Source organism: Agelaius phoeniceus, chromosome 17 (assembly GCF_051311805.1).
Source record: "Agelaius phoeniceus isolate bAgePho1 chromosome 17, bAgePho1.hap1, whole genome shotgun sequence".
Lineage (NCBI taxonomy): Eukaryota > Metazoa > Chordata > Aves > Passeriformes > Icteridae > Agelaius > Agelaius phoeniceus.
In genome coordinates, this window is record NC_135281.1 from 14,600,557 (window position 1) to 14,623,860 (window position 23,304).

Here is a 23,304-nt window from a genome sequence, read left to right on the forward strand (position 1 = left end):
CTTCCAAAGGAAGATAACATTTTTGAAGCGTCAATTTCTATTGCTTTTTATTACCTTTACCTATGGTAATATATATGACAAGGGATCAGAGAACAGATGCAGATGCTAGACTGGGTGGCTGAGTAAATGAAGTCAACTTCTGCAGAGCAATGCAGAAGGAAGTTAGAAGACATGAGTGAATTCACTTCAGTAGCCAAATGAAGTTTTGACTCACTGCTGACTCAAGTAAAATTCCAATTTAATACACCTCCAAAGCATAACCTCTTCTAGATAAAACAACAGTAATCCACTAACCAAATACACTCAGAAGAGAAAGGGAAATTCTGAGTAAGAGTACAAATATGAATCATTATTCTGATAATGTTTTTGTTATTATTTTTGCAGATGAATCTGAAAGCTCTTAGGACTCAATTAGGTTACCACAGCCAATAAAGATGAAAAGCAAAAGCAAGGCAGATACTTTCTGCCTAGACACCGTGGTGATGGGCACATTAGAAATGAGGTAGATTAGATAGATGAACTAGACAGACACATCTAACTGTCCTCCAGTGCACTCATTTGTTTGACAGCCTGGAAAATGCCAACATTCCTGGGATTAAATGAAAATAGAAAATTGCATTTTCACTGTAAAGTATACATGGAACTTTCCTATGTCAGATTCTCTTTGTTAAAATAAACCAGGGCCCAACCACGTCCTCCCAGAGTGACAAAAGCACAATAAGATAAATGACATAGAAACCAAGGCACAACCAACTGAGAGCCCTTGGGCTGCTACCCTTGTAGCCAGGTTTTAGAGGAGTGATAATGACCTGCACACACGTTGAGACATTAATTTTTTCCTGAGCTCAACAGCACCAAATATCCTAAACTGCCCATCTTGCATTGCTGTCTTGATATCGTAATTCTTTTATCCACAACTTCCAGCTGCTTTACCTTTATGGGCTGGTCAAACAATTTTTGTTCTGTGGTGCCTTTTCCCTCACTTTCTTCTTCAAAAAAGCAGAAGTAAATATCTTGGATGCAAAAAATACAGAAGAACCCTGAGTGGAGCAGCTGTCCCCAGAGGCTGCTGGGCCAGGTCTGTCCCTGTGCGACTCTGCCCCAGCTCCCAGAGCAGCACATGCACGCAGTGACACACAGTTCACACCTGTGCCCACATTCCATCCTTTCTCCAGGACGTGTGCTCCATGCAGAGCTGGCTGTGGCAGCCTGGCAGTGCCCACCCCAGCCCTGGCAGCAGCGCTGCTGAGCCCGGGGAGCCGAGCTGAGCGACATCGCGGAGCTGCCGGGGAGAACGGCATCCAGCTCCTTGTGACAGTTTTCCCCACACAACATCACAATCAGCCAAACACACTTGTAATCTACTGCAGCTGGTGTTTCTATAATTGATAGAGATATAAAAGCCCTTTTTGCTAAAGTTGTACTTTTGTATTTTTTTTTCTTGGGGGAGTTGTGAGAAAGCAGCTACAAAAAGCAAGCTTTAAATCTCAGATAATGTAGCTCCCTTTAGAATCCCAAGCTTAAAGCTAGTAGTTACGAGTTTTAGCAATGCAAAAAAAGGGAGCTAAAAACAAACATTTATTTTACTTGACGTAGCAAAACAGTGGATTAAAAAGTTAAATCAATGCGCCGTCTGAATGGTTCCTGCTGTAGCTGCAATTTCAAATGAAATAAGAATGTTATAAAAACTCGCCCGTATTAGGCACATTTGGAAATGTCTCCTTGTAACTGTTCTTTAAGTGTTCTGTCTATGAGCACTAACAGGTCACTGCACAGGAAATGCAAAAATATGTTACATTTTAATCAGGGCATATAAAACACTGTCTAGAATGTTACATTGCCCTTGGGAATCTGAAGTAAGTAGAGGAACTTTTACAAAGTCCAGGTCACTCTCCCCATTACATCACTGTTTAAAAAAAAAATATTATTAGGTTACATTACAGAGATGTCATGTATTAGAACTTTCCCAGTTGCAGGATGATGGCTAAGAGATGCTTATTTCCTTGGAGAAACTCGTAATTGCTCCCTTGCTCCCCTGCTCATACTTTGTATATTGGAAATAGTGCATTTTAACTGAATCAAAATGTTTCCCAACAATTATAAAGAGGGAGGACTAATATAAAAATGAGACTGTTCGTATATTCACAGCAACAACAAATTTCAGCACTTTTACCCTAACACATACACACAAATCGAAACTCTGCCTGGCTGAACCTCATAGGTGATAAAAAATGAAAGAAGGGATTTTAGCAGACATGTTTGGGAATGATTAAGGTAAAATGTCCCTAATCCAAACAAATGGAAACCCAGATGTTGATGGCATCATAACATTCCTCTGTGTTCCTGCAACTCTTTCTCCACATGATTTACATTTGTTTAACCCAAATCACAAGTTTGTAAAATCTTTAATAAGTTCACCAAGACAGCAAAAGAGTAATGCAGAGATGACTGTTTTCTAGATTAACATTCCCAGGATTTTAGTTATTTAATACATAAATGCTGGAGGTGACACAAACCAGTACAATAACCTGAAGGCAACCTGCTCTGCTAAGCCTGATTCGAGTTTTGTCACTGACTTTCAGATAGAAAGATCAGATTTATAGGAAAAAACTCCCATGGGGCAGCAAACAAAATGAAATAAAATAACATTAAATAAAATAAACCCCTGTCTCTGAGTAAAACCTAAGTGAGAGCCCCAGGGGCCCAGGGCAGGTACCCACACAGCGACCCAGGGACCAGCCCTCCACCATGGGCATGTTGGGGCAAGAGAGGAGCTCTCAGACTAGCAAGCCTTTTATCTGCACAGATATCTGTGGCTGAAACTCCTGGCAGGATTCTTTGTGTTGCCTCTGAGCTGCTTTTGTACCACAGCTCCTCCACTGCCCAGAGTGCCCACGCTCCCTTCAGCCTGACCCACCCCGGCCATGCCAGGCCTGGCGCCGCCACTGACCAACCTCCTGTCCCACACCCCGACACCTCCCAAACACACCAAATATATCAAATATATCAAATATACCATTGCTACACATTCCACATGGGGTCACCAACCTGTCCATGGGCTGCCTGAGCTCCTCCACTCTCCTGTTGGCTCTGCCATCCAAGGGCAGCCCTGCACCTGCCCGGCATCATCTTCTCCTGGTTCCCGCACCAGGAATCGGGATTTTCCTCCTTTCCATTGGGTTTTGCACTTTTCCTGAGCTGCCTGTGCCATGCCTGTGGATGGGATCTCATCTCTGCCATCCAGCTGACAAGGGGGGTGCAGCTCTGGCCAATTTTAAGGGGATTTTTTGACTTTTTCCCCACAGAAGAAGATCCCGCCTCACGCACGCTGGGCCTACCAGGCCATGGCGGCCCCTCAGGCCTGGCGCTGCAGGCCCAGCACGGCCCGGCAGGGTTGGTTCCCTGCTGGGCTGGATGGATTTCCCACACACATCCTTTCTGTCTGCGAGGTGTGGATGAGTACAGGCTCTGGGACAGCCAGCTGGGAGTCCCACACGTGCAGCCACACTGGCTCCCAGCCAGGCCTGGCCAGGCAGGAGTTGCCGGCCATGCTCCCGGCACGAGCTCACGGTCACTGTGGTGCTCCACACTGACCGGGCAACGAAGCCATGCACACAGAGTTTACCCCTGTTTGCTCTGGATATTTGATAATTTTATGCTCTCTGCCCCTCTTGTCCACGCTCTGCTCCCTAAATCTCTCTTCTTCCTCCCTCAAGGCCTGTGCTCCAGCTAAACACAAACAAAACCTTTTCTTAATTTTTCTTCTGCTTGGACCCATGGCTGCCCCTGCAGCCACTGTCCTACTTATCCCCAGCTCAACTGTTTTTTAAGGGAATGTGATTGAAAAAGAGAAACCAAGAACAGAGCATGTGTGGTGGGGATGGCACGTTGGAGAATGCTGTGTCACCTTCTAAAAATTCTTTGGCAACAGCAACTTTTAGGCTTTATAAGTCAGACAAATTTGGGTGGATTTTCTCAGGAAAAGCAGAAGATATCTCTGAAAAATGTTCACGTCACTGCCAGAAAGCTCAGTGGTCCCACAGCTTTGAAATAAACCCTGATGAACGTCTTCTAATTTTTTGCCAAATAACATCCTACCTAAATTACAGGAAGAACATTTTAAGAAAGAAAACACAGATTTTAATAATGGAAATGGTCTCTTTGAGCAGCTCAGAACTGGAAACCTTAGAACTAGTAGAAATTAAACTTCTCAACAGGAAACTTCAAACAATCTGGACTATAAGAACTGTTGAGCCTATAACACAGAAGTTATTGCTGCCATGCCCTGGGCTATCCAGTGCTCCCACATCCACACAACACTGCTCTCAGGGATTATACTGGTCTTCTGTTCTGTTCAGGATTTTCCCTATTTTTCCCCTGTTTCTACTATCACACATCTGAACTTTTACTACATTCAAGGCCTGCCAGGCAGGTGAAGATGCTGAGCCCTGGGCACCAGTGCTGGCTACTTGCCCTGCCCCATTCACTGCACCTTGCCTCTCCAGTCTGAACAACCCAGACAGAGAAAGAGCTCCTCAGACAAAAAAAAAAAAAACAAAACAAAAAAATACATCTGTAATTCCAACCACAGAAAAGGCTGATAACTTGTGCTGTCATATTTGAGCTGTTTTTCCTCATGCACGAGTAAAACAATAACCAGGCAAGGCTGAAAATCCCAGGTCTGAGTCCCTGATTCAGTCAGAGCAGCCCTTGGCCATAAATTTCAGCACTGCCTTAAAAATTGATAGAAACTCTTTTTAATCATCAAGTATTCAGCTGCTCATTACTGATATATACTTCAATGATGTGCCTTTAAATTTTGGTCTAGTTTTAAAAATACAGTTTCCTCAAATTCCATCCCAAATCCAGGCCCTGTAATTTTGTTCTAAGGTCTGCTTGAAAAACAAAATTTAAAGAGTTTGCTCTGCCAGGTGATGTTTTGTTAGCTTTTGACAAGAGAAAATATTTAATCCCTTAGGTTTTTTTTTCCTGCTCTGAATATTAGTTTAATTGTCACAAATAATTAAACTCTTACGAGTTAGAGACATCTTCAGACATTTTGACAATACATATTAAGAGACACTTTAAGGCAAATCTGCACAGATCGGCTTTTATTTGTTATGCTAAACGATGATGCATCCTGATTGCATTTGTTCCTTATTTGTGTGTGCAACAGGAGACGTACTGTGAATGATCTGTAAGGAATAAAATGACAGTATTTGACAGGCTAGGAAATGTCTGGGCAAGGATACAGGAGAAGGAACCCTGAGAGGGCATTGTTTATGGAGGGGCAATGGGGAGAGACATTCCCTTCAATCTAAGGCAATGAAAGGCGCCAACAACTAAATTACAGTTAATAACAGTAAGAAATAAACATAAATTACATATACAAGGCTCGGGCTCAAGGACTTTGGACCACTAAAAATATATATTATTACATCAATTATCAACGAGAGACAAACTCCCATCCTGGGAATTTGCATACGAACTCTAATAACCTACTATTCAGAAATAGAGGCAAGTATTAATTTCCACATGAAAAGGAGCCACGGGAGAGACTCCCAAGCCCCCAGCTCTGGAGGAGAAAGCCCTACCTGGTGATTCAGCACCTCTGCTCCAGAGGGTAGCAGGTGGTCTCCCACGTAAGGCAGATCAGCCCCATATTACCTAAGATTTATTCAGAGTTCCTGTCAATAGAATGGCTGAAACAACCATTGCTGAGAGGTAATATGGTGTGAAAATAAACATCAACAAACCTTAATGAATCCAGAGGCTATTACCTGCACCATATTTCTTCTATAGGCAATACATGCATCTCCAGTCCAGGGAAACAACATAAAAGTGCCTTTGATTGAGGCCAAATTCCAGTTTACACAAGAGAGGCAACTGAGGGAGGTCCATGGGAATTTGGTGCTAAAGGCTTTTGAAAATTCAGGTCTCTCTTTAGCTGCCCATGTAAGGATTTAGACCCCCTAGGACTGCAAGCTGAGCCTCCAGCTCTGTCACCAGAGAATTCCAACCTCCTCTGGCAGGCTGGGTGGAGGAAAATGTGTATGGCCTGTTTAGCTGCAATTACACCAGGTTTTCCATATTTCTCAGGGAAATGCTTTATAGACAGTCACATCCAGCTCTCCAAAGAAATGCAGAACAGCTTATGGGAAGAAAAGTAACAGGAACCAAATTCTCTGGTCCTGAAACTTACCACTGACCAAAAACCAGACTGTAAAAAAATTTATTATTCTTGAGTATGTATGAGAATGTAAAAAACTTGATTATTCTGTCTAAAACTCTTGCTTAGTCAAGCCCCTTTGGCATGGTAGACCATGAGCCCAAACCATGAGCCCTCCCATTTTTGGGAGCTCCTGACCATGAGCAAAGTGCCTCTTCCACCAGCACAGGGAACTGCATGGGAGGGAGGAAACTGCATTTCCACCTTCCCCAGGGTCCCAGCTGGGCTGCTCCCTCTTCTCCCCCAGCACAGGCCAGGGATGCCTTGAGCTTCCAGGCCAGCCTTCCCTCCTGGAAATGCTCTGATGGTAGAAATGTGATCTTGTACCTCGAGCAGGGAATTGGGAGCGAACACTGCTTGACCTTGAGCGAATCAGGTAAAACCTCCCGGGTTCAATTCGCCTTTCTGTACAACTGAGGGGAAATATTCCACATCTCTGGGGTTATTGGTTATTCTGAGGAGTATCAGCAAGAAATCCACGGAAGAAAGGTGCTAAGTATGAAGAAATATTGCTACACTGCCTAACAAAGGACACAAATACGAGCAGGGTCCACGCAGCTAATCAAAAGCACTGGAAAGCTTTTAATTTTTTTAGCATTTAATGCTACAGATGATCAATATAACTACTTAGCTTCTTTCTCCTTTCCTGTGTTAATTTAATGCTACTTGTACTGTGCTTATGTATGGCATGACACGGCTGAAAAACACATAAAAAATAATTTTGGTAGACCGATACAGCAGCTGGCACAAGGTTTCTTCGATACAAAACATAAAATCATAAAAGACCCAGTGCTTTCCTGTGAAGTCCACTCACCCTGTGGGGAGCAAATGAGTTCTTCCTATATGTACAAAGAAAATTGCAGACCTTATAAATTGTGCTGGTGATTCGCCGTGCAATTCATACAAAAAATATTTATACGTGGAAAATTCCAAGTAAAATCTCTCTATGAAAAATAGAAATTACTTCTGTCCAAGTGCAGGGCGAGTGATAGAAATAAGGTTGTTGTCTGCACACAACAAACTGCAACGTGCAGATTTTCATTCCAATCTCCTCTAAGCAGGGTTTCACTAGGAAAAAAACATCTGAGCTATCAAGGTATTCTAGAGAATTTAATTATTTTCATTAAAAACAAGAACTGTAAGCTGCTCCTTTTTTCAATAGGAATTCTGCACCGATTCCACATAAACAGACCCAATATCACTTCAGCAAAGTTGCTTTGGGAATATGTAACAGCCTTTTTTAAGTTATGAAAGCAATATTGGATGAGATTTACTACAATTTAAGATAAGTGGGTCTTAATTTTATATGAACAGAGAGACTTAAAAAGCAGGAAGGAAGAGTTCCAATTATATTGTGCTGGAATATCAGGCCCTGTGCAAAATTGCCCCTTTTCTGTTTTACATGCATAAAAACAAGCACAACAGGCTTTTCAATTAAATGAGTCTTTTGAGAGAGATGCAGGAAGAGCCAGCGAGCTCCTTAAAACTTTATTGCTTTTTATCTTTGTCAGGTAGGGCTGTGAGTTGAAAATGACCTGTTCTTTGCAGCACACACTCCTTCCTGTGAGCTTTTTCTTCCTGTTTGACCCATCAGTTTTAAAGGTTTCCCAAAACGGGAATGCAAGGCTTGGTCTGGATTAGTTTTCCCCATCCACTCGGTAGTTGTGCCTTTCCACAGCCATCCAGAGCTCAGGATGTTTCCCAGATTCTCTTTAGCATTGGGAGTAACTTTAATGAGCCTCAGTATCATTAGAGGAGAGCAGTTTACAGAACACAGGGAGAAAAGACACAGAAAGGAATAAGATGCAGCTCTAATAGATACAAGCCATGGAGATGAAAGAACGAAGTCAGCATCTCATTTGCATTAATACAATAAAAATACAGCATTAATGTTGCTAGTTGTAAATTTTTTTTCAATAAAGTTCAGCCTGATTATATCTGGGAAAAAGGTAGGCTGTGCATTCCTCGTCGTATTCATCCTATCAAGAGCAGTTGCTGCCTATTAACTTTCTAGATTTAATTGCCACTAAAAGCAATCTCCAGGAAACTTCAATTGAAAGTCACTCCTCAAGAACCGATGGTCTGAGCTCTCAGAACTGCTTTGTTTATGGCAACACAAAGCCAGAGCTCCAATTCACACAGCTCCACTCCATCATTATGTTCAGTATTTTGTTTACTGATATTATGTGTGTGCATGTCTATAATTATACACCCAGACACACCACCAGTTCATCACCAGAATCAGGCAAAAGCAATACTGCCAACCTTGTTTATACAAAAAGCACAAAGCACAACCTCAAAAATCATGGGACTGGCTGAAAATGATGGGAAGTTAAAAACAGTCACTCTGAGAATCAAGGCATTTTCCTTCTGCATAAGAACTTCCAGCCTGCTTGTTTTCAAGTTCCTCTCCAGAGCGAGCAGTTTGAAATAAATTTCCTCTTAAAATGCATATTGGCCACTTGCATAATCATCATCAGACTTCAGGAGCTGGAGGTTTGAAGAAAATAAAACCTAACAAAGGACTTTCAGGGGACACCACTGCTCACAGCACAGCTCTAATATTTGGGCAAAGATTGGTGCAATAATCAAAACCTGCTCTGAAGAACCGAGCTCTCCAGGTGCATCCCTCTCCCAGACAGGCACTTTCCTCCCCTCCTTGCAGGTATGGATGTGTGCATGCCTGAAAAGGATCCATTTCTCAGACGTTTAGGACTGTTTGTTCTATTTAACGGTGGAATTTTACCAGTACTTGGGACCATCAGGCGCTGCACGTTAGAAACTCTGTATTTTTCACAATCAGATCCTGTCATTTTGAAGCTATTGTTGTGCCTTTCCTTTTCCTAGGGCAAAGGGGGAAAACATTTCTTTTAGGGAAACAAAGATTCTCTTCATTTTTCTAAATGAAACACTTAATGCAACAATTAGATCAGAAGACCAGTTTTTCCACTTCTTTTTTTTTGCCTGAGAAAGCTCACAAGGTAATGGATGAAAAGCCAGCAACAGTTGAAGAGGGATGTGTAAATCTAATGGGAAACACTGTACTTCTGTGATGCTTTTCTCCTTGAAACCTTAAAAAATACACGGTTTGCTGTCAAGGTACTTCTGAGTTGCAGAAGCCGTTATTATAACACGGTAAAAATTACCCTGTGCCAACAGCCTCAAGTGAGAAGCCACCTTAATGAGAAATAACTGCTTTTAGCCCCTAAAAGCACATGGAACTTCCAGGCTTTGGATTTGCAACCCCATTTTCAAGCATTTTCTCGAGAGCTGCCGCCCCTGTGCACAACATGAACACCGTGCCTCAAAAAAGGTTTTTTAAAAGCCCATCTCACCTCCTGGTACCCAGAACCAGTGCTCAGTAATTAACACAGAGCACAGAAACGTGACTGGGGAGGGAAGCTGGCCGAGCAAACAGAATATCTCAGTCATCCAGCCTTCAGGAAAGAATAGCTCACTAGCGTTAGGAACAGAAGTTCCAAGCAGAACTGGCCCTGGATTTAAAGCTTAATGGAAGAATCTGGTCCCCCTTCAGAGGCAGAATGCTTCTCCAGGAACATAAATGTTGAATTTTGTAGCTGAACAGCCCAGTCTTACACAGACAGTCCTTCCACAGGCCAGTCACCCACTGAAGCAAAGTGCTGAGTAAGAGCTGCTGAACTGGGCCCACTCTCATGTAAATGATTGTAATTAAATAGGTAATGAAAAATCCCTGCTCTTGCATGAATGAAATGGAAGATTTCAGCTCAGAGTGTAATGTGGTTCCACTTGGCTCCTGTATCAGATTGGGAGACAAATGAAAATGTCTCTCTGCTTGCGTGAGCACGCTTTGGAGGCAAAACTTCACAAATATTTTCATTTTGCAGAGAAGAGGGAAAAACAAAGGCTTATTCCACAGCAAAGTCCGTAGGATCCAACCTTTTTAAGGCAGAAGGTGGCACACACATCTCAACCCGAGAAGCATTAAACAGAATTTGAATAATTTTACTTTGCCTTTGCTAATAATACGTCATCCAGTGGAAGAACCAGGCCTTATTCTCCCCTCCACCAGCTGACATGATATTTTTTTTACATTTGAGCTCTTAAGATCTGCACAATAGCTTAACACAATAAGTGTTTAGCCTCTGGTTCCAACTGTAATTGATAGAGTACAGTTCCATTCCCTCTGCTGCTGCTAAGTTGGGAATTGCAGCCACAGCAACTGACAGCTTTTTTTTCTCCGCGAGTCTGGAGTTGCTCTCTGGGAGTGATGTCCTCATCGGGATGGGAAGGGAAATGACGGCAGAAAAGCTCACCCTGGCCCTGTGCTACCGAGGGACCCCAGGGACCTCTGCTAGGGGAGACAGCTCCTTGAGGTGGGTGATGAAAATGAGAGCAAAAATCAGGAGGAGAAAGCTCCGGGAGGAAATTTCCAAAATGCTGCCGGTTTGGAGAAAATGGGCTGCTCAGAGAGCACGGAGGAGGGAGAGCAGTTATGCACTAGAATTTCTGACAATGGACACGCTTTCAAAAGTGCTGTAAAATTGTGTCATTTGCTGATGGAAATGTCTTTTGTTTCCCAGTCACAGGGGCTGAACTCTGGGTGCGCCCCGCTCTTCAGATAGTGGGGAGATACTGGGCTTGGATAAATGAGAGGAAAATTGAAATAGGGAAATAGGCACTAAAATGAACACGATTTCAAATTGTCCCGTTCAGGCCTGAGTTCTGACACGGGGAAAAAAATTTCCGAGCAGCTTTGGGCTTAGGAGCCGACAGCAGAATTTAACGCAGATGGCGACTAATTTTGGTGCCTCTTTAGTTGCAAAAGTACCTATTTTTGAAGATATTTAATTAACCAGGATTTAAAGGCTCCTCTTGTTTGCGAACACCTTGGCCTTTTTGTCATCTGTCAGCATTGTGATGTGCACTCTAAGTGAAGGGTTCTGAGGCATGAACTGTTTAGGTGGTTTTGATGTGCAGTTGCTTTTCTGGAGGATGTTGAAACAAAACAGTGCTGCCATTTCTACAGTTTCATTCAGCACAGCTTCCTTGGAATCTGCTGCCACTGCCCCTGTTATAAAGGATACAAACAATCCTGGAACAGCCACAGTGCTCCTGATACATTTATGGAGATATCTGGCTGCCTTTCACCATAGAAATACAGGGAGCAAGCCTTGCTGGTTATTTACTCTGCTCTCTGCACAAGCAGAATTTCACATTCTAAATACAATTCTGGTTTAAATAACCTTTCCTACTAAGGTGCAAGCTGCAGCTTTAAAGAACTCCCTGCTCACCATCTTCTGCTTGCTGCTCTATGAGGACTCTTCCAAAAACAAACCCGTGTTAATCTACAGCTCCAATAAACAGAATAAATGTGCCTGAGACCTGCTTCTGCTGTACTTCTCCCCAGCTTTTGTTGTTAGCTAGTCTGTCGGGGCTGAGAGAGAAAGAAAAGAAGAAATATAAAATTTCACCCGCAAAGGGCGTTAAGTCCAGATTCCTCTTTGCAGGCTTTAAAAAAGCAAACTACCAATTCATGATCACAAAATAAAATATGCACATTTAAACAAGCTGCAGGGGAAAGGAGAGTTTAATCCAGTGAAATTGTGTTTGAAAGCTATTTCATACCCCTAGGAATAAAATCTGAATAGCAATTCTGCTTTGCTTCCACCCTTTTTCCACCCTCCTGTTAATATATTACCATTTGTTATGGAATCGTTACGAGACTTTTGCCCCAGACCTGGCTGCATTTTGCTGAAGGATGGAGGAGTTTGTGGGCCCGAGCCTCCTCTTGCTCACAGGAGCAGCCAGAACCCAGTGATGCTTTGGGGAAGCGATGTTTGATCTGCACCTGAGCGGGGAATAATCAGGCCCTGTTTGTAAAGCCCTTGGTGACGCCTTGGGGCGAGGGCCCCAGCACACACGGGCTGTTTACTGCAGACACAGGTCCCATCCTAAAGCTGGCTCTGATGGAAAGAGCTACAACTCTCTGCCTCAAGAACTATCGACTTGGCAATGACGCTCTCAAAAAGCAGGGATGATTCAGAAAAGATTCGGCCCTGCAAAGATCAAAATGCGTTTGACATCGTTTCGGTGTTGATGTGAAATAAAGTGGCTCTAAAAGTGTAATCAGAGAGCAGAAATCCCCATCATCACACATAAATAGTGCCCCATTTATCCAATTACACTCCCTTGTTTCATTACAATGCTCTGGAATATATTTCTTAGGAATACAAGGCTTAAAATTAATAATAGAAAAGGACAAAATTGCCACGTATATTTCTCTAGATAGATTTTCATCTAACAGCAGGACCTCACTTCTGATTCACTCGCTGGTTCTCTCTAACCTTTACATTATTCATTAATCAAACTCGAAACCTGCTTTCAAAGTCAGTGCATGGCAGTAATTATTTACAGTTGTGCATAGTATTTAATTTTAAGCAATGACAAAAGCAGGCATGTCCAGAATCATAAGGCTTATCATTTTTCTTCCCTCGGAGGTGAACTATCTGAAGAAACTAAAAGTTGCAAACTTCTCTTCAATATCTCTGCTGCCATCAAGACAAAATGCAGTGCAACTGATACCTTTGAACTTGTACAACTAAAAATAAATAAAAGTGAAAATTAAGTAATATATAATGTATTAACTCCTTTAAATAAAAGGACTAAGGAGCTTTGCTATCAGCCTTGATGAGAGATACATTTCTTATTGCACAGTCTGTCTCCTGTCACTTTGAGGTATTTTTCACCATACAAAACAGAACCTCAGTATTATCCCTGAAAATGAAAGTCAGTTTTAAGAACTATATACAGCAGGCACGTCTGCTCTTTGAAACTCCCCCCTACCCCCCACAAACAGACAAATACAACTTCAAAGCAGGAGAACTATTGCAAATGTATAAACCTACTTCAAATAGTTCTGCTGGCTGAAACTGGACTGCATTTGCAGGATTTTGCTCACCTGAAACAACATTGATCTGAGGAGAAATCTAATCAAAGAAATGCAGCACTGAAGAGCAATGCACGTTTTATAATGAGAATGAGAGAGATCTAATTGTGGTCATACGAGTTTCTCCCTTGTCACTAAGATCTTAAAAATGCTGTAGGATCCTGGATAAAAACATCTCTTACTGTATCTCAGCAGGGAAATCCCGGGAAACAACAGCACGGGCTTTGCTCGCAAAAATTTCCTCACTGTATCCAATATTTCTAAAAAAGAACACCGTGCCACTACCATGAAAAGATACTGCACACATTCCAAGTGAAAATTCTACTTTGAAACCCAAATAAAATGAAGCCTCCTGCTCCTGACAGAGAGAAAAAAGGAGCAGTTCTAGCACTGTCACTGTGCCGATCAGCATCCATGAAAAACCAGCTATTTATTTATCCTGCAAGTTGAAGATGTGAATGCCTTATTCACATCAAACCTCTTGGTGAAGAAAATAATAATAATAGCGACTCTGACAGCAGAGGCCTCCCGAATACACATATATATATATTTATATAAACATGTGTATTTCTAGCAGAACTGCTATTTATGGCGATCACCGTGAATTTGGGATCTTTGCCTGCCAGGAATCCCAACCTGCATAGGTGCATTCACTGGGCACGTCCCAAAAGCTTCTGCCTGCAGCCCATTGTCCTGCACCCAAGGAAATGCAGCCAGAGCTGAGAGTTGATAAAAGTTCTGCGTGTCCCAGTTTCTCTGGGGTGACATTTCCCCCTGCGTGGATCCCAAGCACTACTTCACAAAGTTTATTCAAGTGTGCCACTAAACTCGCCCGTACGTTTTGTCCCACATTTGCTGTGCTACACCCAGGAAATGTTCACAAGGGCGAGGGAAAATTTTTGAACTAAAGACATCAGATATGAGTTTTCTTTAAAGAACTAATCCGAGGAAGGACACAAAGGGAAAAAAGAAGGGAAAAAACCCGCCTACATTAAAAGCCAAACAAGATAATAATTGTGCATGTCTGGCTAAGAGAATCTAGAGGGCAAGCCTTACGTCATTGGCACTTGGGTTACCATGGTGAGTGATTTATTGATATATATCAAGAATGAATAGATCAAAGGCAGCAAGATGACAGGTGATCAATCAAATGTCAAATCAAAGCTGGCAATCAACTGGAAAGCTGATTTTTCAGTGGGTGGGTCTGGCAGAAGAAAAATGAACTTCCATATTGCGCTTCCCAGAAACAAAACCCCACCACACTATTAAAAAAAAAAATAAAAAGCAATTAAGGAGCCTGAAAGAAAACTCTTTGAAAAGATTTACTATACAGACCCACTCGTCTGTTTCTTTTTCTTGGCCCCCAAAAGAAAAAGAACACCCTACAATGACAAACAAAACACTTCCAAAGTTGCAAACTATTTTCTTCTGTTAAAAAAAAAAAATAATAAATTGCAAAACCACTTGGCATGTGGAAATATATAAACTCGGCTAGGAAACAAAAGAAGGATTTGATTTGAAAATGTGGATTGTCTTCTAACAGTCAGAACGTTTCATTTTATTTCCTGTTGCAATTTTCACCACTGATGATCAAAGGCTGAACTTCCCCACCGGGTTCATCAGCAGAGAGAGTCCCTGTACTATTTCAGGCACACACAGCGCTCTCTCACACACACACCCGGCCAGAACTGCCACCAGAAATACGGCGAAATAAAAGATTAAACACCCCGACCCACTTCGCGAAACACACGGATCCAAAGCGAAAGCCACCGGGAGGGGGGAAAACCAGAAAGGAGGGGGGAAAAAAGAAATCTATCCTAAAGCGAAAAGCAAAGGGAAGCCTGGCTGCTTTCGGTTCGGGCAGGGGAAGGGGCAGGGGGAGAAGGGGCCGGGGGAAGAAAGTTGGGGGGAAGAAAAGTTTCGGCCGGGCAGCGGAACGGGGAGCGGCGAGCCGGGGGCAGCGGCGGAGGGCGAGCGGACAGCCCGTGCCGAGCGAAACCTTGGCAATAGGGAATGAAACCGGCTCCTCGGACTCACGGAGGGAAAGGGAGGGGGAGGGGGGATAAATAAATAAAGATCCAGCCCGGAAAAGCAAGGGTGACCCTAAATAATAATAAAGATGGGGGGTAGGAGTGGAAGGAGTGGAGAGACAGAGGCTGTGTAAGTGGATGGCTTCTCCTTACCTGCAGCCCGTTTGGGTGCTTGCTGTTTCCTCCTTGGCATCGCTCTACTTTCTCCAATCTCACTTCTGTCCCCAGATCCGAGAGCCCTGAGACGCTCCTGAGCCGTGTTCCTCTGCCTCTCAGCTGCTTCCCCAGCACCCCCCTCAAGCCTCCCCTGCCCCCCTCCTTTCCACTTCACTGATAGGAACCTGTTTGGTTTTTATTTTATTTTAGAGATCTAGGTTTCTTTCTTTCTCTCTCTCTCCCTCTCTCTCTCCTTTTTTTTTTTTTTTTTGGTTGGCTTTTTTTTTTTTTAACTGTTGCAACACTTGCTTTGCTTTGATTCAAACATCCAAGCTCAGGAGCAAATGAAAGGCGCCCACAGTGCCAGAGAACGGTAATAAATAAATAACAAAATAGATCTGTATATATTAAAAAGGCAGCTCTGGAAGAGACTGTGGGGCTGGCTGCTTCCTCCCTTCCCTGTCCTGTCCTCCTCCTCCTCGCAGAGCCGTATGGCGGAGCGGTGCCCGTGTGTGCGCGGTGTGTGTGTGTGTGTGTGTGTGTGCGTGCGTGTGTGTGCGCGGAGCGCCGCAGGTTCCGTGCTGTCAGATGCCAGGCAGTGAGTGATATGGGAGCGGACAGGGAGGCTCGGGATGGGAGGAAATGTGGGATCCGCACACACACGCGCGCACACGCACCCCCGGCGCGGGCACACGCGCGCACACGCACACGCACACACACACACACACACGCGCGCACACGCACACACAGGCAGGGCGAGGCGATGCCAGCGAACATCGATCCGCCGAGCAAACTGAACATTAACAAACTCCTCCTCCGCGACCCGATGACAGGAGGAAATTTACTCCGCGCAGCCGGGCGGCAGAGCCGTTCATTAAAGAGACAGAGAGACAGGGCGCCGGCACCGCGCCCGCCGCCGCCAGCGCCGCCGCCGCCCCGCCGGCCCCGCGGGGACACCGCTCCCGACGCGGGGACACCCCCTCTCCGAACCCCCCCAACGCGGGGACACCCGCTCTCCAAACCCCTCCAACGCGGGGACACCCCCTCCTCACACCGCTTCCCACGCGGGGACACCCCCTCTCCAAACCTCCCCAATGCGGGGACACCCCCTCCTCACACCGCTCCCCACGCGGGGACACCCCCTCCTCACACCGCTCCCCACGCGGGGACACCCCCATACGGGACCAGCCCCCCGATGCGGGACCATCCCCTCCATTTGCGGGACCTTCCCTCGCACACGCGGGACCACCCCGGGGTTACCCCGGCCCCGCAGGATGCGCTTCCCAAGGGAGGGCGCTGCGGGCAGCCGGGGCCGGGGCGCTCCGTGCGATCCACCCGAGACAGGGCGGGTCCAGGGGAAAAGGGGGATTTGCAGCAAGGATCCCGCCGGGCTGCACGGTGCGCTCCTGCCGCTGGGCTGCCCGCGGCTGCCGGGTCACCGGGGCGCTCCTCAGGGGTGCCCGGGGCTGGGGACCGGGGCTGGGGACCGGGGGATGCTCCCCGAGGTGTGCCCGGGGCTGGGGACCGGGGGATGCTCCCCCAGGTGTGCCCGGGGCTGGGGATGCTCCCCTGGGTGCTCCTTCCTGCCTGTGGATGGCCCAGGGCTGGTGCTCAGGTCCCTTCCCTGCCCAGGGTGTCACTCTGCACCCTGAGGTGTCCCAGCTGTAGGAACACAAAGGGATCAGAGGGTTGGACATGGAAGTTTGGTGAAGTTTGGGTGACACCCCTCTGCTCCCCAAATTCCCCCAGGCACCTGGATTTAGGGAGAGACAGGTCCATCCATCAGCTTTTCCTTCAGCTGCTGTGAACACCTTGAGGGTTTAAATGTGTTTTCGGGTGGAAAGGATGGACTTATTTCTATATTCAACTATAATTTGTATAAGACTTCCTAAAAGTGGCTTTTCTGATACTCCATATCTTAAACCAAGAAGTTTCTGTAGAACTGAGTTTTTACCTGGGTTTGTTTTTTGTTTTTTTTTCTGTTTTGGCATTTGACTCTTCCCAATGAAACTGTTGGGTTTAATACTAATAATTTACATCCCTCTTAAATGTAAATATAATGAATAAATATAATGACAAATATAAATATAAATATATATAATATATCTGTCAGTTACAAAGCACCAGCAAGAGCCACTGTGTTGTAGCTGGTGTCACTGTGCCACCTGCAAGGCACAGGCCTGCAGCCCCCCAGTGACCTTTGTGTTCAGCAGCCCAACACCAGGCTGTGGTTATGAAAGTGTCCCCCTAACTGGTGTCACTGAAATTATTTGATTGCCTTCCCTGTACGAACTCCAGCAATGTTTATACGCAATAACAAAGTATTTATTGGCGCAAGCAAATGCTTCATTTGAAAGATAAAATAGGAAAACACTACTATAAAATACTCATTTTTCCACTTCTGCCTGGCATAACTCACCCAGGAGTGAACAGCACTGCTGGAATCGGTGGGAATTGTGGGGATGTGGGTACCTGTGTGCAGCAGGTGTAAAACCCTGCTGGTGCACACCAGGGATTTCCACTTTGTCTCCAGCCCAGGCAGGTGTAAACGCAGGGCCAGGAGGGGCCACGGCAGTGGGACAATTACCCCTGCCCTGGGATGAGGAGCAATGACACACAACCTGCCTTGGGAAGTGCAGCCTGGACCTGGATCAGGCAGTTCAGCACAGGCTGGCAAAGTAAGATTTTCCCTTCATGTTTCGTGTGTCCTGATTTGAGATTTTGAACCCTTCAGCTTCTGCACATTGGCTCCCAAATCAGAAAACTGCAGATACCTCTGGCTGGTTTTCTGTTTCCTCTCCTCCCTGGGTGCACAGAGAGGTGCTGCACCTCCCATGGATTTTTTCTTTTGAAGGATTGTGAAGGATTAAGTGCTGTTTAACCCAGTGATGTTGTAGAAGGATTTCCCCCAGAGCGTGGGACACGATGCGGGCGCTGGGACACTCGCAGGCACGAGGGGGTGGAACACGACAGAGTCCTGTGCTGTTTTAACCTCTCCATGTGCTGCTCCTGTGCCAGTTGCAGAGCCAGGAGCTGTGGATCAGGCAGGGCAGCAGTTCAGCCTGCTCTGGGACCAGAGGAGCAGCTATTGTTCTCCAGAGTCGTGGCTCCAGTCCAAACGTGCACGCCAGGGACGGGGTTTGTATCGGGGCCGCTCGCAGCCTCCACGTGCAAGATGAGAAAGTCACTGCTTTAAATGGTTACTCCTTGGGGAAAGGGGAATTGAGAAGATGGACTTGTGAGTGGAGCAGGAGTGAGATGGCACCCTATCCTCGGTGATAAATGGGAGCATTAACAAGGCTTGGTCGAGAGGAACCCTACAGATTTATGGCTTCCTGTCTCCACCAGCAGATGCCATTATGGCTGACAGAACAGAATGCCTTTCAAGAGGGAACTGGGCTGGGATTATGAAGAAGGGGGAAAAAAAGCAAGCAGAGTCTGGTGTCCATTTTTATCCACTGGTCAGAATTGGCTGATAGGTTTGAATAGAGCTGGAACTACCCAGCGTGCGTGTGCTCCCTGCTCCTGTTATTTATAACAAACTTGGTGAAGGTCATTTAGCATCTCTTTTAGCACAGGAAGGACCCATAATATTTACTGAAAGCATTTTTGCACTCTTGAAAATTAGAGATAATAAAACGAACAGATAGCACTGGAGGCTTCCTTGGCTTATCCAATGGAATAATCTCAATGGGTGCTTAATGTTTACTTTGGAAATGCAGCAAATGATTCTGAAGCTATATTGAATTTTATCTATTTTTATTACATTGCAGAATAATATTTCTCTTTCCTGACAAAATGTTATGACCAGTAATAGCAATGGCAGTTATGCATGTTCAAAAAAGAGTAATCAAATCTCATGCTTCAGGGCATGAGCTGAATTCCCCACTGGGATCCAGAAGGATTTTTTCCCCCCAAATATAGCAATATACAATCAAGTAGGTATGTTCAAGTAGGTATGTAGAGGATTTTCAATTTCTTGGTTAGGTGCAGATTACATGGAGCAACAGTGTGACCTGGGATTGTGAAAATCCTCTCTTGCTGTAGTTTGGGCTGGTTTGGGTCTGATTTTTCAGCCTAATGTGTGTGAGTTGCTGTGCCTTACAGGAAGTTTACAGCCACTTCTGTGTACAATAAAGGGCCAAATGCTCTTTGTGTACCTGACTCTGATAACAGTTCCCATCAGTGCAGTCACAACAAGCTCAGCCCTGTGACTTGCAGTGTTTTATCTTACTTATTTTTGTTGTCCATCTTTCTTTCAGTGACTGTTCTGCTGATAATTAAACGAGGGGATTGTTTTCTTTCCTTCCTTTTTTTTCCCTTCTAGAAGTTATATATATATGTAGGTACACAACTCCTCTTGAGTGAAATTCACAGTGTTGGTGACCCCTTTCACGCTTTCCCTACCCCTGTAGAGAAAGAAAAAGTGGAAATTATGGTAAGTCCTGCAAACAAGGAAAGATTTGATAAATAAATAATTTTCAGTATTGCCAGTTAATGATATTGTCAGCCTCAGTGTTTACTTCTTTATTTTTAGAATTATTGGAGGAAAATTATTTTTAGAAGGATTTGAGTTACAACGATTTTGAAAGAGCCAACTTGAGGGCAGACTGAGGATTCTTTAGAGAAAAGAGAGAACCCTGTAGATCTGTTGCAGTCCCTGCCTAGGGACAGCTTTGACTGTTCTCATTCCACTGAGGCACATTTGACCAATGCCATGCAGATTCCACAACTCCTCTGGGCAACCTCTTCCAGTGGCTTTACCATGGAAAAATTCATCCTACTGCTGGAAAATTTGGTTTTTTGGGGGGACTATCTCAAATAAAATGGAGAACAGTTTCTTCCCTTCCTCTTTGAGGCAGTTTTTAACATCTTTGCAGACATGGTACCCCCATTCCCAAACCATCCCCATTTCTTCAACCATCCCTTGCACATCCCATTCCCTGGCCCTCAGTTCCCTGCTCCGTGGCTGGACAACATATGATTTGAGGTGCAGTGCCAAAACCTGACTGCTGGACTGCGTTTTCCACCTCCCCAGCAGCGAGTGGGATTTCTTCACATGTCTAACACATGACACTGCTGTTTACATGTCCCAGTTTGACACCCGCCCTTTCTGCGGCAGCATGACACCGTTGACTCACGGAGAGCTCCTGATTCAGTGCAGCCCCAGCTGCTTTCCTGCAGAACTGCTTTGTAATCAGTTGTCCCCATCCTATATTTGAGCAGTTGATTATGCATCAGTGACAACTTTGCACTGATTCATCTTGAATTGCATCCTATTTTTTCTGAGTGTTCCTGCAATTTGTCAGGCTCGTTCTGGATTACAATGCTGCCTTCAAAGGCTGCTGCCGTCCCCCCTGGCTCGGCACCATCTGCAGATCTGCTGCTCAATATTTGCTGTTCCACCTCCTGAGACATTAATAAAAGTGTTGGATATTGCCAGGCTCAGGACACACTCCAGACATTATTCCAGCCTGACAATGGGCCGTGAGGGGATAATTCTGGAGTGTGATTTTCCTACCTCTTCCAACCCCCTGCAAGTCATCTGGAGGATGTGTCGCCCAGGGAACAGGGACAGGACAAGGGGAAATGGCCCCAGGCTCTGCCAGGGGAGGCTCAGGCTGGACATCAGGAGGGATCTCTTCATGGAAGGGGTGGTCAGGCTTTGGCAGGGGCTGCCCAGGGAGGTTTGGAGCGCCCATCCCTGGAGGTTGCTCAGGAACCTCAGTGCTCAGTGGCACTCAGTGCTCTGGGCTGGGGACAAAGTGGGGACCAGGCACAGCTTGGACTGGATGATCCTGGAGCTCTTTTCTGGAAAATGTTGGGCCGCCACAAGGTTTCAGGGATGGCCACTGGTAGTCCTGAGCTTCTTCTGAGACCTGTTTAATGTCCTGACCTTTTCTCTGTGCTTCCAAGGTAGTCTCAAAACTCTCCTCCTCCTGCAGCCAGAGCTCCCCTCCTCTGACACTGGCCCAGATTATTTTTGCAATCTGATCACAGCTGATTCCCAGAGCAAAGATGAAAGTAAAAAAGGCTTTCTTAGGGTGATCTGTCAGAAACTTTCTCCCTTTGCTGAGTGACAGATGTAATCTTTCCTGGGTCTTTTCCTGCATAGAGAAGGCACTTACCAAACATTTTCTCCTTATTATGTTCCTCTGAGTTGTATCTCATTTGGTGACTTTCTCTTTGTAATTCTTTCCCTGTGTGTTCATGGTCACTGTGAGGAACTCAGGTAAATTTTTGCTGCACTTTTTTCACATTTAGACAAGTACTCATTTGTTTACAGAATATATCTTTAGGATTTTGCTTTTGTAAGAATATTCCGTGCTGTGCCATAGAATTGTCCTTCTGCCCACAAAAGGGTGGAACAGCAGCACTGGGGCAAAATCCTTTTTTTTCCCCTTGGTCTGTACACAGATAAGTTTGATGGGGTGGTAGGGAAGGTTAAATTTCCCCTCCTGGGATGAAATGCTGCTATCACCAATAATTTCTGCTTTGAGTCATGAGAGCATTTCCAGAGCTCTTTCCCTTCTAATCTTCACTGCAGGATTCACCCTTTGGCTGCAAAACAGGCCCTGGGGTTTGAGCTCCCATCTCACTGCAAAATCTCCTCTTTTGGGGCCAAGGAAGGAGAACTTCAAGCAGTGCAGGGTTTGCAGAGCTCTGGCTGCATCCACCTGCCCCAGCCACATCTGGGGCTCATTTCTGCCCCGTGCCAGCAGCCGAGGTGTCACAGCTGATGTCACTGAGAGCTGCACACCCAGCTCGCCCTTACCCATGGCAGCCCAGCCCCAGAAATCATCACTCCCTCTTGCAAAGGCTCAATCAGCCTGGAAGCTTTCCTTGTCTGAACTGAATTTCTCCTTCCTTGAGTCACAGCAAGTCTCCAGTTTGAAAAAACCAGAAATGAGCACTCTGCTTTTTCTGAAACAAGTACAACAGGTGATGTCTGTGGTGTCGTGTCCCAACAAACCAGCAAAAGCAGCTAATTGAATTAGTTGGATCTAAAAGTTGTTCACGCCACAATCCACAATATTTTCTTCAGTGGATATTTAAGTCCCTGGTCAGCAAGAACTTGGACTTGTGTGTTTATTTTCTTTCTTAAAAAACAGCAAGCTAGTTAGAATTTTTGAAAATAATAACAATTAACTGGAACTGGGCAGGAATTGACCCTAGTCTTCAACAAGTCCTTGGAAAAAGACATAATTTAAAAAAAGAAAAGCTGAAACCTGCCATTTTTAGGAAGGAAAAGCATCATCCAGGAGGCAGTGTTCTTTCAGCTCCCTTTTTCTTAAAATACCGGGTTTCATTGAAAAATCTGTTTTAAAAGATTCTTAAAAATAAACTTGGAGTGTTCAAGTTATAAGTGGTGATGTTTTATGCAATGTCTGTGTGGCTGCTGCAAAGGAGAAGTTTGAAGATGATATCAGGGTTTTTTTCCCAGTAAATCCAAAATATGACTGGGCAGAGCTTCATTTGAAAGGAGGAAATGACCAGCACAGGGACTGCATTTGGCTGTCCATGATGCCAGCATCAATTTTTTGTCTTTTATTAGTGTGGTTATTTTTATTATTTATAGCTACTGAATGAATTTATGCTGAAAATTGGAATAATTGATATATCTGTAAAATAATGTGGCCCTAAAATGGTTGTGGTGCTTTGTAAAGCCTTCAGGACTGTGTTGCTTACAAACGGGGAAAAGGTGAGGTTAATTTATTATATTTATAAGAATTATATTATTAAATATATAATATTATAAATATTATTATATTTAACTAAATATATTAAAATCTGTAATTCCCCAAATTGTCACTTGTTCCATGTCCCCCAAGTCATCCTGGGAGTTTCTTCCACGTCAAGTAAAGATAAATGGACAAACAGAGTTTACACATACCAAGCACATTTGTTTAATAAGCAATGCTGAGAAAGCTTGATGGAAAATCTAAAGCCACTGAAAGGGA

General features: G+C 44.7%; 1 protein-coding gene across 2 annotated transcripts in view; it reads right to left on the reverse strand.

Moving 5' to 3' along the window:
* Window positions 1-16,097, reverse strand: part of TSHZ2 (teashirt zinc finger homeobox 2) — a 213,203-nt gene extending 197,106 nt beyond the window's left edge. For both annotated transcript variants that reach the window (XM_077187272.1, XM_077187271.1), the window contains exon 1: window positions 15,341-16,097. In XM_077187272.1, the coding sequence (XP_077043387.1) occupies window positions 15,341-15,380 (40 nt within the window). In that variant the 5' untranslated portion in view covers window positions 15,381-16,097. The remainder of the gene's footprint in view (window positions 1-15,340) is intronic.
* Between the last annotated feature and the right edge of the window lie 7,207 nt (window positions 16,098-23,304).